General features: G+C 44.6%; 1 protein-coding gene across 1 annotated transcript; it reads right to left on the reverse strand.

Moving 5' to 3' along the window:
• Nucleotides 1-1,680: 1,680 nt before the first annotated feature.
• NPY (neuropeptide Y) lies at nucleotides 1,681-8,494 on the reverse strand. The gene is made up of 4 exons (XM_066354021.1): nucleotides 8,350-8,494; nucleotides 7,212-7,399; nucleotides 3,486-3,566; nucleotides 1,681-1,875 (listed from the first exon to the last, which is right to left on the reverse strand). The coding sequence occupies exons 2-4, from the start codon at nucleotides 7,397-7,399 to the stop codon at nucleotides 1,851-1,853; spliced, it is 294 nt and encodes a 97-aa protein (XP_066210118.1). The 5' UTR covers nucleotides 8,350-8,494; the 3' UTR covers nucleotides 1,681-1,850.
• Between the last annotated feature and the right edge of the window lie 4,561 nt (nucleotides 8,495-13,055).

The raw sequence follows: 13,055 nt of genomic DNA on the forward strand, positions 1-13,055 counted from the left end.
AAGAGCCCACTTCAAAATACCATCACCTTGGGGATTAGGGTTCTAACACGTGGATTTGGAGGGAGACCAATATTCAATCTACAGCAAGGGATTTGTGATCCAACACAGGAATCATCAAAAACTTCATCCTAGTCCACTACCCTACTATTCCTTACTTGTAACAGTATCTACATTTGAATTTTAATCCCAGGATAGACTTATGTGGAAAGCTGGACAGGATGTATTATTCCTATTGCACGAGTGCGATCTCGGAAGCTCAGAGAACACGAAGGTCAGAGAACCCGGAAGTCCCGGCGTGGACCCCAGAGAGCGCACGCCCAGGAGGTGAAAGTTCAATCCTCTTTCCAGGAAGATGAGGTAAAGGGGCGGGAGATCAAGGCCTGAGTTATAAGTAAAATGCAGGCTGTTTAATGTTTAGGCATTTAGATTTGGTGGAATAAGAGGTTTAAAGTTTTGCTTAAAATAAAATTTCTGGATTATCTCTCAATGGTTCATATACATTATTGCCAGTTGCTCTGCTGCACATACATAGTTTTGTATGTGGTGATGAATTTTTAGCATATCTGTGCTTCCAAATGAATCTCTGAGTCAACTTTCTTTGCATAATACTAAACTTCAGTAAAGAAAAGCTCCAAATATAGTAGGTTAATAAAGAACTTTGATGTGTGATAAAAATTTGACTTACATTTTAAGAAAAAAACATATTGGTATTTAATTTAAAGCACAAAGAAACAAAAATAAGGAGAACCCTATGCTAATTATGGAACAGTTTTTATCTTAGTTTCATTAAAGGAAATTATACTATGTAGCATGATTGACTTCATTGGCTGAAGAAACACTAGAATTCTTTTGTACAAAGAATATTGTATATAGTACAAGATTCCTTAAGTCATAATGTAGATGGAGTTTTTGTATGCAGTTTTAAGGCCTCACATAAAAATATTTGTGCATATTTTTTACAGTGTGGTAAAAAGTGCAAATATAGGATGACACCTGATGTTTTTTAATTTAGAAATTATATGTAAGAATCTAATAACGTTAATTTTAAGCTAAGTGCATGCAGATAGGTACATGGAGGAGTTTTAATAACCTTTATCTGAATTGATTAACATACTTCATGTTGTGTAAAACAGTAGTTGCTCGATTCGTATGTCTGCTTATGGCTCAAATTCTATAAGTAGTGGCCTAAGGAACTGCATAGACCAGAGCTATCTGACACCTGACACCGTAACTTCTAGAAACATGTGGCTATTTAAATTAAAATGCAATAACTTTTAAAACTCAGCTCCTTGCTTGCATTCAACAGGTGCTCAAAAGTCACCTGTGGCTAGCGGCTACCACATTACACAGGGGAGGTAAGGCATTTTGCAGAAAGTTCTGTTAGACAGCAATCCTTCCTGCTGATTGTGTAGGCTAGTGAGGTTAACAAGGGGTCCATAGGAATGGGAGGAAAATTCATCAAACTGTTCCAAATTAGCATTCCCCTGCTCAATGTTTCCAAACACGCACACAGCTGAGTCCCGGTCATCATAAGCCATCGTATCTTTAGAACACTGCTTTAATATTGGTAAAACAAGCCTTGAATCTGCTCCTTGAGGGACGCTGTGATTTCATGAAGAACTTAACGTGATTCTCACTGTTGCAACATCAGATTTTTCACCGAGGAACACACACTTTTGAATGCATGGTACTTTATTGAAACGCACATACATACAATGATGACAAAGGAGAAATCTGCAGAGTTGAGCACAGTGGCTGCATGCATCAGGGGGACAGGCAGACTCTAGTCTGACAGAATGAAACAGGGGTTGAGAAACAGGCAGAGACCGGAGAACAGGTTTCATTTCCCATCACCACATAGAGGGGTCATCCAGCCTGTGAAACAGAAGAAGCAGAGCATGTGAGAGAAAGTTCCCAGCTTCCTGGGAGGCTTGCAAGAGTGAGACATTCCATTCTGAACTGAACGAGGGTCAGAAACTATCCAAAAGGCTCCTGTCAGCATTCGGAATGGGAGGCCGTGTAGGACATCAGAGCGGGAGACAGGGGAACAATGTGCAAAGACCCAGCGGAGTAGATTTCCCTTGTGGTAACAAGAGTCTCGGGCAAATTGCAGAGGGACTATTTACAAGGCTCTTTATTTATGAAAGGAGCCAAAGAACTCCGTAATATTTCTGAAAATCAAAACTACAGGAATAACACGAAACTGTAACAAGAAAGTTATTGTTGCTCAACTTTGAGTGTGCTTTCTTTGTTTTCCTGCAAGGCTTTTTATGTAGTAAGATGCTTTACTGGACTATAAAGAACGCTTTTAAATAAAGTAGCACTCACAGGCAACTTCAAGGCTGCCAAGTTTCATTTCCTTCTAACTGCACTTGATTGCAGCTGTCAATCAGGGTGCAATTAATTGTATCTCATGCACTAACTGTGTAACCTCAGAGAAAACAAACCTGACAATTCTAGAATGGCACCTTCATCCTGGCTGGCCATTGCACAAGAGAACAGGGAGAGGGTCAGAGGGAAGGGGATGGATGGCTCATCAAGTCATCTGCTTTCATCTTTAAGGAGAACCCCAATGAAGAGTGAGTGGCATGCCAGTCACACTCACTGGCAAGTGTTCTAGTGACCTCTTCTGGGGAACTTGGTTCTTGCCATTGTCATGCTCTGGATTTAAGGCAAACAAGCTACCACAGAAATGGATGAACCATATGCATGTGATCTTTCTGGGGGTAGAGGCAGGAGGCAGCAGATAGAAGAGCCAGTTATAAAAATCAAGGAGGACCAGGCTTCTTTACAGCAGAACTCTGTCCAGGAGGCACCAGTGAATCCTAACCCACTGTGTGACTCCTAGATGTTGGTGGGCACCTCTTCTCAAAAGAATCCACACTCCCAAGAAAGCCCCATGGCTACAGACAAGCCCCTGAGACTAATACACTGTATTCATTCATTGAGCGCAATAAATTACTACATGACATCAGCTAAACTAAAATATGTTAAAAAGTAAATGAGTTCTCTGTAATTTAACTGCAATTTCATGTAAAACCTGAAAGGTTGAAATAAGGCTCATGAGGGACATATTCTAAGCTACCCCACACAGTATATTAAAACTAAAAATCACCCCCATCCAAAGTTGGATGATTGATCGTTTCAGCGTAGAGATGGCGACTCACTCTATGCTCCCCCAATTCTAACCCAGTAGACATTCTCTATGGAGTTAATTCCGGGGCAAAAGTCGCTTATCTTTAGAGTTTTCCAAGGAGCACAAAATAATTTGCAGTAGAAAATATTATCCCACAGAAGTTCAGAGATTTACAAATAACATGAAAAGAAAGATCCCCCCACTCTGTTCCCCACCCCCATTTCTCTCCAAACCCTCCCTGGTCTGGAAGACCCAGTTCCAGGGCTTCGTCCTCAGGCAGCCCTCTCTCCTGCCCTCCCCCGGGCCCCGGGAGTGGTGCAGTGATATCTGCACACGAGTCTTTCCATACCTAGTTCTGGGAACATTGTCTGTGCTTTCTCTCATCAAGAGGTCCGAAATCAGCGTCTCGGGGCTGGATCGTTTTCCATATCTAACAACAGCAACAACACGTCAAGTTCTTTAAAGCAAGTTTGGAATAGTCACAAAAATCTTTAGAAGAAAGAAGATAGTCTCCTACTTGGTGTATTGAATCTAAAATTTCTTTTCAGCTAATCCTCTGCTAACAATTCATCTAGGTGTGCGAAGCATATCTTATCAAAAAGATCATAAAGATGATTTCAAATTAAATATATTTCATTTTGTTTATATGTTTAAATAACAGCAGATTATTTAAACTCAACCAAAAGTCAAAAAAATTCTTGTCTTTTTATACCACAAATAATACCTATGTAGCTATATGACTAGGTGAGAGAAAATAAAAGTACATCAAAGTATGCTTTAATGTTTCCATAATTAGTTCATCAGCTATAGTTCTGATGATACAAAGCAGTTTAAGTCTTAAGAAAAAGACCAGCTGATATTTCAGAAACATTCTTAGAAAATAAAAAAATCAGTGACTGAAGTCCTGGACCCACCTGTGCCTTTCAAACTCAGTCCCCTCATTTGTAAAAACAAAGTCATAACTCATGCTTAAAAGGAGTCTTCTCTCTCTTTCCTTCTCCCTGCTAAAGCGTCTGGCAGGTCTATAGTACCAAAGCGTATTTTGTTTCTTTGTTTTTGTTTTTGTTTTGCAGAGGCTGTTTTTCCCTTTAAAAGGCACTGGATACCAGCAGCCACTTTGTTCACAAATGGAGGATTAGCCCGGCATGGGCGGACTAGCTAACAGACAGAAGAGAGAAACGAAGCCCTCAGAGGGTATACTCTAACTGCCTATCAAGCACAATTCAATCTAAATTAGGGGGAAATTTTCCTACTATTGTTCCTTTTTTGGGGGGGGGCTCAAGGAAAGAAAAGTACAGAGCAAACTCCCCCGCCCCCATTATCTGTAAGGTTTCCTCAAAGACTTTTCTGGAGTTGTGATATCAGACTGTAGGCTCCTACTTACACTTACATATTCTGTCCATCAGTTGGTTTTACTAAGCTTAAAACTTTGGGGCAACCTTAACTCATTTATCTTCATCATGCATGCTCCAGTGAATGAAAGAGCTGGCCAATATTTTCTCTGATTTACCAGGTAAAGAAACTAAATTTCTAATAGCAGGATTTGCACACGACAGCACTGTTCACTGTTTTTCCTTCTCTAATTTATCCCGGATTATCTTTTTTCTCTACAATGCTTTAACTCTCAAAGAGAGAGTCTGCAGAGAGAAAAACACCCCAACTCTGGCTGCATGTTAGAGTCACCTGGAGAGTTTTAAAAACCACTGGGAAGTCCAAGCCCCATTTGCGCCCCGCACCTCGAACCCCAGGTTCTGATTGAACTGGTCAGAGGTGCAGCCCAGCATCAGTATATATATTAAATTCCCCAGGTGGTTCCAATATGCAAGCAGGCTGGAGAAACACTGATCCAGAACCGGGCTTCTCAGCCTCAGCACGATGGACATTTGGGGCCGGATACTTCTTTGTTGTAGAAGGCTATCCTGTGCATAGTAGGATGTTTAGCAGCGTCCCAGCATCCCTGGCCTCTACCCACTAGATGCCAGTAGCACCACCCCTCATTGCAACAAACAAAAATGTCTCCAGACATTGCCAAATGCCCCGTGAAGCAAAGAGCCAGACCGAGTTGAGAACCACTGATCTAGAAAACGTGGTAGATTCATGCTCTAGAAAAAGCGAAGCCCCTTTCAGAAGCAGTGAGCCAGGGCATACAGCTTCAGAACACGGACTGTGTAGAACAGGGGAGGAAAGAGAGGGTTTACGACCAAGTCAAACCTGCATTCGCAAATGACACTGTAATGTTCAAAGATACCGACATGTGCGTGCAGAATGGAGGTGATTGGTGCAGACTATGAACCTCCGATGGTTTCTAAGGAGGAAGGTAGATGGAGATGAGACAGAAAACTCTGCTCCAAAACCGACTCATTTCCACGGAACCTGAGTCTCCTCCCATAAAACTGAAGTCCCTTTCCCTTATTTTTTGCTTATCAAAGATGTTGGAGGTCACACTAACTGCTGATGGTGGTGACAACACCCAAGGAAAATCAGTGAGGACACGGCTCTGTTTTCATCACCCCTAAAAAGATTTCATGAAATGTTTTTAGTTTCATGATCTGTAAAATGGAGATAATTATACTCATTCCAAAACTCTGAGGTAGATTGAACAAAATAATCCCTAGAAAAACATTTTGAAATGCTAACGCTTTGTGCCGAATAACGATAAAGCTTTATAGCAACCATTTTTGCAAAATGAGTTTTTCTGCATGTTATAACTGACACACTAATTAACTAAGAAAGGTTTTCCTAGCAATAGCTTTTTCATTCGTACAAGTTCTTTTCTCTGGTCTGTTAGATAGTATAAGCAAGAATTAGAAGCAAGTAACTTTCTGAGAAATCTATTAAGATATCAAACAAGTTGCTTTTCACTAATTAACATCTCCAGGCTTCGGGGATCATAAACCAATACTATTTAATTCTGGCACTTTCATGTGCTTCTAATTCTGTATAAATTGGGACTTTTCAAAAACTTCTCAGGATGGAAATAGCTTTTGATGAAACGGAAGAAAAAGGAACTTTTATTTAAGAAATAGAAATTCTCTCCACTTTGCATCCTTTTCAACCAACCCCTCACTTGTAAACAGTAAAAATATGATAAAAACAAAAACAATACTTTACACAACATAATTTAAATATATTAAATAACATTAGTGCTTTTAAAGGGTTCATTATTTTTAGCTCACTAAGGTCACTTGATCTCAGAAATTAAAAGAAGATAGTAAATGATTTAGAACTAAGATGAACCAATTTTGGAAACAATTGTTAAATGTTATATTATTTGCAAAATTGTTTGGATTTTATTTTTTTGCTTAATATTTGATATTGAGCGTGAAAATGTGAAATTTCATTTTAGCTTCCTGGGGTTTCAGAATGAGGTTTACAATTTCCCCAATTCCATAGAATCTTGGGATTCACCCTAGAGTGACTTAGACCAGTGTGAGTTTCTATCTAATAAAGAACCAACCAGACACTTTCTCTTCAGAACTCACCTGCTACAAGATGGGAAAGCCTCTCTACATTTTAGATCAACTGTTTTCTGCTTAATCGCTCATTATTTGGACTACAAGAAAACAAAATAGCTCTATTTGTCTTTTTCCTAAATGCTGTCATTCAATTCGCTCAGGGCAGGTGGGAGAAATCTGGCCATGTCTTGAGCAATCCAGATATTTCCCTCCTTGGTTTGTGTTACCGGTTTTCCTGAACACCGTTCAGTCTGTTTCCCCTGCGGCCCTTCCCTGGGGGCGCTCCTGACCCCTTTCACCGGGTCCTTTCCCATTCCCGTTTCCAAACAGCCCCCCAACTGCTCTAAGTCTGAAAGGGGCAAGGAGGTAGGTAGGCGGCGATGCCAGCCGTACGGCCCAGAGCTGAATCGGGGTGAGGCAGTCACTGTGGTCACAGTCCCAGAGAGAAAGTGCTCAGTGCCCTGTACAAACAGTTACTGAGAGCTGAGGCGGTCCACACGCTGTCCTGCCCTGGGACAGAGCAGAGGAGAAGAAACGGCCCCTGTCCTCTCGGACCCCCAGGGCCTCTGGGTAAGCGGGCGGGAAAGGCCTCGCCCGGGGGTCCCTCCGCGCCCACCCACCTCTGCCTGGTGATGAGGTTGATGTAGTGCCGCAGCGCGGAGTAGTATCTGGCCATGTCCTCGGCGGGCGCGTCCTCTCCGGGGTTGTCGGGCTTGGAGGGGTACCCCTCGGTCAGCGCGCCCAGGCAGACGAGCAGGGACAGGGCGAGGGTCAGTCCGGACAGCCCCAGGCGCTTGTTCCCCAGCATCTGAGGGCACCGAGGGCGCAGGGAAGGGCGTGGGGGTCTGGGGGACACAGGCTCCGCCACTCCCTCCTCTGTTTCCAGACTCTCCGCCCCCTGCGACCACCCAGGACCCCCAATCCGTGCTCCACCCAGCGACGCAGAGGGGAGCAGAGCGTGGCTAGCACCCCACCCCCGCCGGGTGTAGGGCGCGGTCTGCGCGGGCCACGCTCCTCTGCTCCCCCTGAAAACTCCTGCCACCTCGGTCCCGGTCCGAGTCACAGGGCCGGGGGTCGCGGGGTGAGGGGCGCAGAGGAGCGGGCAGGGTGCGGGCCCAGTGTGGACACTTAAACACCAGAATGAGAAGTTCCTCCCGCTGGCTTGAGCAACATCCCTTTCCTGCCCTCTTCCCCAACATCCTTGTCTGGGGAGAAAAGTTTCTTCTCGGACACTTCTGGTCTGTCCGGCTGCAGGGACTCGACGGCAATGGCTGGGACCACTCGTGGTGGCAATTTGGGGGAGAGGGGAGAGAACTGCTCCCGGGCCGGTGGGTCTTGGGTCCGACCCCAGGTTGGATGCGCTGGGCGTCCAAGCTCCAGGAGTTCCTCCCTCAGGGGCGCTGCCTGGGAACCCTCCCCGCCGGCTGTGATCCCTGAGCAAAGAGCCGGCCGCCCCAGGCTGGGGGTCGCTGCCCCCAACGCTTCCTCCAAAAGCTAAGCCAGGGAGCCGCCCGGGTCCCGGCCGGGAGGGTCCGGGAGGAGCGCAGCTGCGCCTTCAGAGGGGACCCGTGGGGCAGGTGGAATGTAGTTGCCAGGAGCGGCTGGCGCGCGTCGGGCTGGGGGCGCACTTGGCACCGCGCTGGGGACGGCGAGCGGGTGCGCTCCTCCCGGCGCCCCGGGGCTCCCAGCGGTGGGACGGCCCGCGCCCACCCCCCCGCTGGCAGCCGTCAAGCCCCGAGGGAGGGTAGTAGCACTCACGGTGGCAGCGGCCGGCAGGCTGGCGGGTGTGGCTGGTGGCGGAGCTCTGCTGTCCGGAGCGGAGCGTCTCTCCCAGGGTTGAGAGCTGGTGAGCGGGGTGCCGAGAGCGGGTTGCAACAGGGCTTTTATGGTGCTCCCTGGCAGCGGCAGGAGGGGCCTCGGGCGATCACGCTCCGGTGACTCCCACCCTCCCCGTCCCGCCCCCAGTGGAGTGGCCGGGGGGAGGGGCTGGAGCCGCAGCCGCGAGAGCATCGCTGCCGGAGCCACCACAACCCAACTCTGCCGACCACGGGGAAGGGGACCTGGTGCCCACGAGCGCGACGGCGCATCCTGAAAGCGTCGGACGGCGCCTAAGCCAAGTCCCTGCCCTCCAGCAGCGCCCCGAGCCCGCTTCCCTTCGCGCCCCGTCTAGTCCTGCCAGCGACCGGAGCAGCCCGGGTCATCCTTGTCGCCTGTCTTTCGGACCAACTCGTTCGGCGCCAGGGTAGAAATCCTCTCCTTGGTGGAGCATCTCCGGTACCCAAGCGGCAAGGGCCCCGGGCACAACGACCCCTGCGCGCGTTCGGAGCAGACAACTTGTACAGGTTTTCCTGTCTGTGCTTCAAGCAGGTCGGAGCCAGCAGCCCCAAGTCTGGAACGAGAGGGTCCCAGCGGCACCCTCTCCTTCCAGGGGCTGAGACCGGGCTTCCGCGGCTTCGGCCCCTCTCCCCGGCTTGTTTCGCCCTATCAGCCCTTTCCAGGCGCTCGCCCAAAGGCGGACGTGGAAGCGTGGCGACCGAGAACTCACTCTGTTGAGACCGCACGGGGTAAACTCACTTCTTTGGTTTGCTGGGGGAAAAGGCACGGTTCAAGGGTCAAGAGGCCCCTGAAAGTTCAATCAGAAGAAATATTTTGGTCCTAAGCTACAGGTAGTTAAATAAACAGCAATTTCTCTTTTATCCGCTAGCCCTTGTTAGGTATCAAATACCTTCGATTAACGTTGATGGAGAATCTGGGTTCTGATGGAAATAAAAAAAAAGATCATTTATTTGCACTTTATATTAAACCTGTTATATATGAATATGAAAGATACAGAAACTGTTTTTACAGGTTCAGGATTTTATGTAGTGGAGTACATCTTTAAATTCCCTGAATGCTCTTGGAAGTCTGAATCTTGATAAATAACATAGTAGGGATAGGTTGTTAAAGCATTAAGTTACACGCTATGATCTTAATGTTAAAATGACAAGTGATTCTTAATGTTAAAATGACAAGTGATTCTGTTAAATACTTTGTTTCTGCACTGTTTTTGACAAAATTAACCTAAATATCAATTACTGTGTAGCAAGCAATCCTGTGGTGTGTCAGAGATTTTGAAAGAGACCAACATCTCTTTCTCTTAGCCGAAAGCTGCTTGTGACCAACATGAACATACATGCCAGCAACACAAATACCAGGTCCCCCGGCATTGCTCAGGGGTGCTCATGTGCAAGAGTCTTTGGTAGAGTTAGAGCAAAACACCTTTTCACTTAGAGCCCCTTTCTTGATAAGGAGAAGAGCACAGTTCACTTTTCAATAAAATAATCTTATATTTAGATTGTATCACAGGTTCACGTCAGTTGACTTAGGAGTCATTGAATTACTGGGAAATTACTTCTAAGAAGATGTATTACTCTGGAGTGGGGAAGAATACATAAATTTGATTAATTTAGCTAAGATAAGGTCACTGGTACCCCAAAATAAGAGCTTATTCTCGGGTTTCAGCGTTTGGAGCATAAAACAATGGAGCATGTACCCTCCGTGTATCCTTACATCCTAACGCCTTTCTCTGGTTCCAGCTCCACCCCCTGGCCTTGGGCTCTGAATAATCTTTCCTCTCAGGACTTTGCTCCATTAATTGCCTCTTCTTTTTCCGATAATTTTTTACACCTATAAGTATATATACTTACAGTTTATAAATTTGCTTGAGTTTATTTCATAAAAGAAACAAAACAAAACCAAAATCCCTTACCATCCCCCAACAAACAAAGCCAGAGTCATTCAGGCCTGCCTCCCCTTCTAGCTGCTGAACCGTTTCTCTCCTTTGTTTCAAAAATATTTATTTATTTATTTATTTATTCATTTATTTATTTATTTATTTATTTATTTTGTTTATTTATTTATTTATTTATTTTGTATTTTTCTGAAGCTAGAAACCGGGAGAGACAGTCAGACAGACTCCCGCATGCGCCCGACCGGGATCCACCCGGCACGCCCACCAGAGGGCGACGCCCTGCCCACCAGGGGGCGATGCTCTGCCCCTCCGGGGCGTCGCTCTGCCGCGACCAGAGCCACTCTAGCGCCTGGGGCAGAGGCCAAGGAGCCATCCCCAGCTTCCGCGCCATCTTTGCTCCAATGGAGCCTTGGCTGCGAGAGGGGAAGAGAGAGACAGAGAGGAAGGAGAGAGGGAGGGGTGGAGAAGCAAATGGGCCCTTCTCCTATGTGCTCTGGCCGGGAATCGAACCCGGGACTTCTACACGCCAGGCCAATGCTCTACCACTGAGTCAACCGGCCAGGGCCTTATTTATTTCTTTATTTATATGTACATTTATTCTTAACAGCCTTGTTGAGACACAACTGAGATATATTAATCTACTAAGATGTGAAGTATTTCATTGGATATATTCTCACCTATATATTCCCGTGAAGTAATAACCACCATCAAGGTAGTGAACACATATATCACCACCAAATGTTTCCTCCTATCCCTTTAATAATTCCCTTTTCCTGCCTGTCCCTGCCATTGGCCTGCTTTCTGTCATTAGAAATTTGTCGTGTGGTGGTTGCCCCAGGGGGGGGGGGGGGCACAAAGAAAACTAGATAGAAGGTGACAGAGAACAATCTGACTTTGGGTGATGGGTATGCAACATAATTGAACGACAAGATAACCTGGACATGTTATCTTTGAATATATGTATCCTGATTTATTGATGTCGCCCCATTAAAAAAATAATAAAATTATTAAAAAAAAAAGAAATTTGTCGGCATTTTCTACAACTGTATATAAATGCAGTTCCATAGCAAGTTCTCATTTGTCCCCCTTCAGCATCATTCTAGTCACATATAGTCATGTTATTGCATGTATCAAAAGCTCGTTTCTTTTTATTGCTGGGTAATATTCCATGATATAAATATATATTAAATGTGTTTTTAAAAACCTACTCAAGCCTGACCTATGGTGGCGCAGTGGATAAAGTGTCGACCTGGAATGTTGAGGTCGCCGGTTCAAAACCCTGGGCTTGCCTGGTCAAGGCACATATAGGAGTTGATGCTTCCTGCTCCTCCCCCTTCTCTCTCTCACTCTTTCTCTCTCTCTCTCCTCTCTAAAATGAATAAATAAAATCTTAGAGAAAAATAAAGTAAATAAAAATAAAAATCTATTCAATTACCCATGGACTTTGGGTTGTTTCCAGTGTGGACTATTACAAATAAAGCTTCTATGAACATTAATTTACAAGTCTGCGTGGACATAGGCTTTTGTTTCTCTTGGGAAAATACTTAAGGGCAGAAAGGCTGGGTCACATGATATGTGTATGCTGTCCCACACTTTACTGATGATCTGTTCATTTTATATTTTGGTTTGCTTTTTTTTTTCTGTGTTTTATTGGATAGTTTCTATTGCTATGTCTTTGAGTTGATTATTTCTTCTTCAATATCTAATCAATACAAAGTCTATGTAGCTTCTATCTTTAGAATTTCAATTTGGATCTTTTAAAAAATATATCTTCTATGTCTCAACATGTCTAATCTTTAGCTTCTTGAATAAACATAATAACTTGTCTACTACTTCTATCATCTGTGTCTTTTCTGTGTTATTTTGGATTTATTGATTTTTCACTTCATTTTGACTCGCATTTTCCTTTTACTTTGTCTGTCTGTCTGGTAATTTTTGATAGGGTGTCATTATAAATTTTACCTTGTTTGTTGGATGTTTTTGTATTTCTAAAACTATTTTTGAGCTGTAGTTTTGGAACACAGTTAACAACTGGGGAGCAGTCTGATGCATTCAGGTCGACCATTTGAGGATTTTTAGGAGGAACCAGAGTTAGCTTTATCTAGGTTTAATTTTTCCCCACTTCGACGGCAATAAGCTTCCTCTTACTTTAACTGATAACTGATACCCCACTGGCTTTGGAACAAGCACTATCCCCAGACCTTTTTGAACTTTGAACACTGTTACCTCTCCTTTTCTTGTGGTTCTTTTCCTGGTCTCAGGTGGTTTTTCATGTTCATGATCTGATCAGCATCTACTAAATACTCAAGCAGGACACTGAAGATCTCACTGTCCTCTTTCTTACCTGGTCCCCAACCTAGGAATCTCTGCTGACCCAGCTCCAGCCCCTCTGCCACTTCCTCCCCCTGTACCACAGCAAGGGTCTCCCTCTTCTGTTTCCCATTGCTAACAGATCACTGTCCTTTGTCGTCTGATGCCCAATGTTTTGGATGTTGTTTCATATATTTTTGTCTGGTATTTTAGTTGTTTCAAATTGGAGGGTAAATCAATTTCCTCTTTCTACATCTTGACCAGGACTAGAAGTTTCATAGCAAAGCTTTAAAATACATATTTATAAAATGTTATTTCTACTTATGGCCTCTTCTTCACCTTTGGTTTGGTCAAAAACCATGACAACCAATGTTCTGTTTGAATCTAGCCATTGAACCTGCTGTCAATATAACCTCCTAATTGA

Source organism: Saccopteryx leptura, chromosome 12 (genome assembly GCF_036850995.1).
Source record: "Saccopteryx leptura isolate mSacLep1 chromosome 12, mSacLep1_pri_phased_curated, whole genome shotgun sequence".
In the NCBI taxonomy this organism is placed as follows: Eukaryota; Metazoa; Chordata; class Mammalia; order Chiroptera; family Emballonuridae; genus Saccopteryx; species Saccopteryx leptura.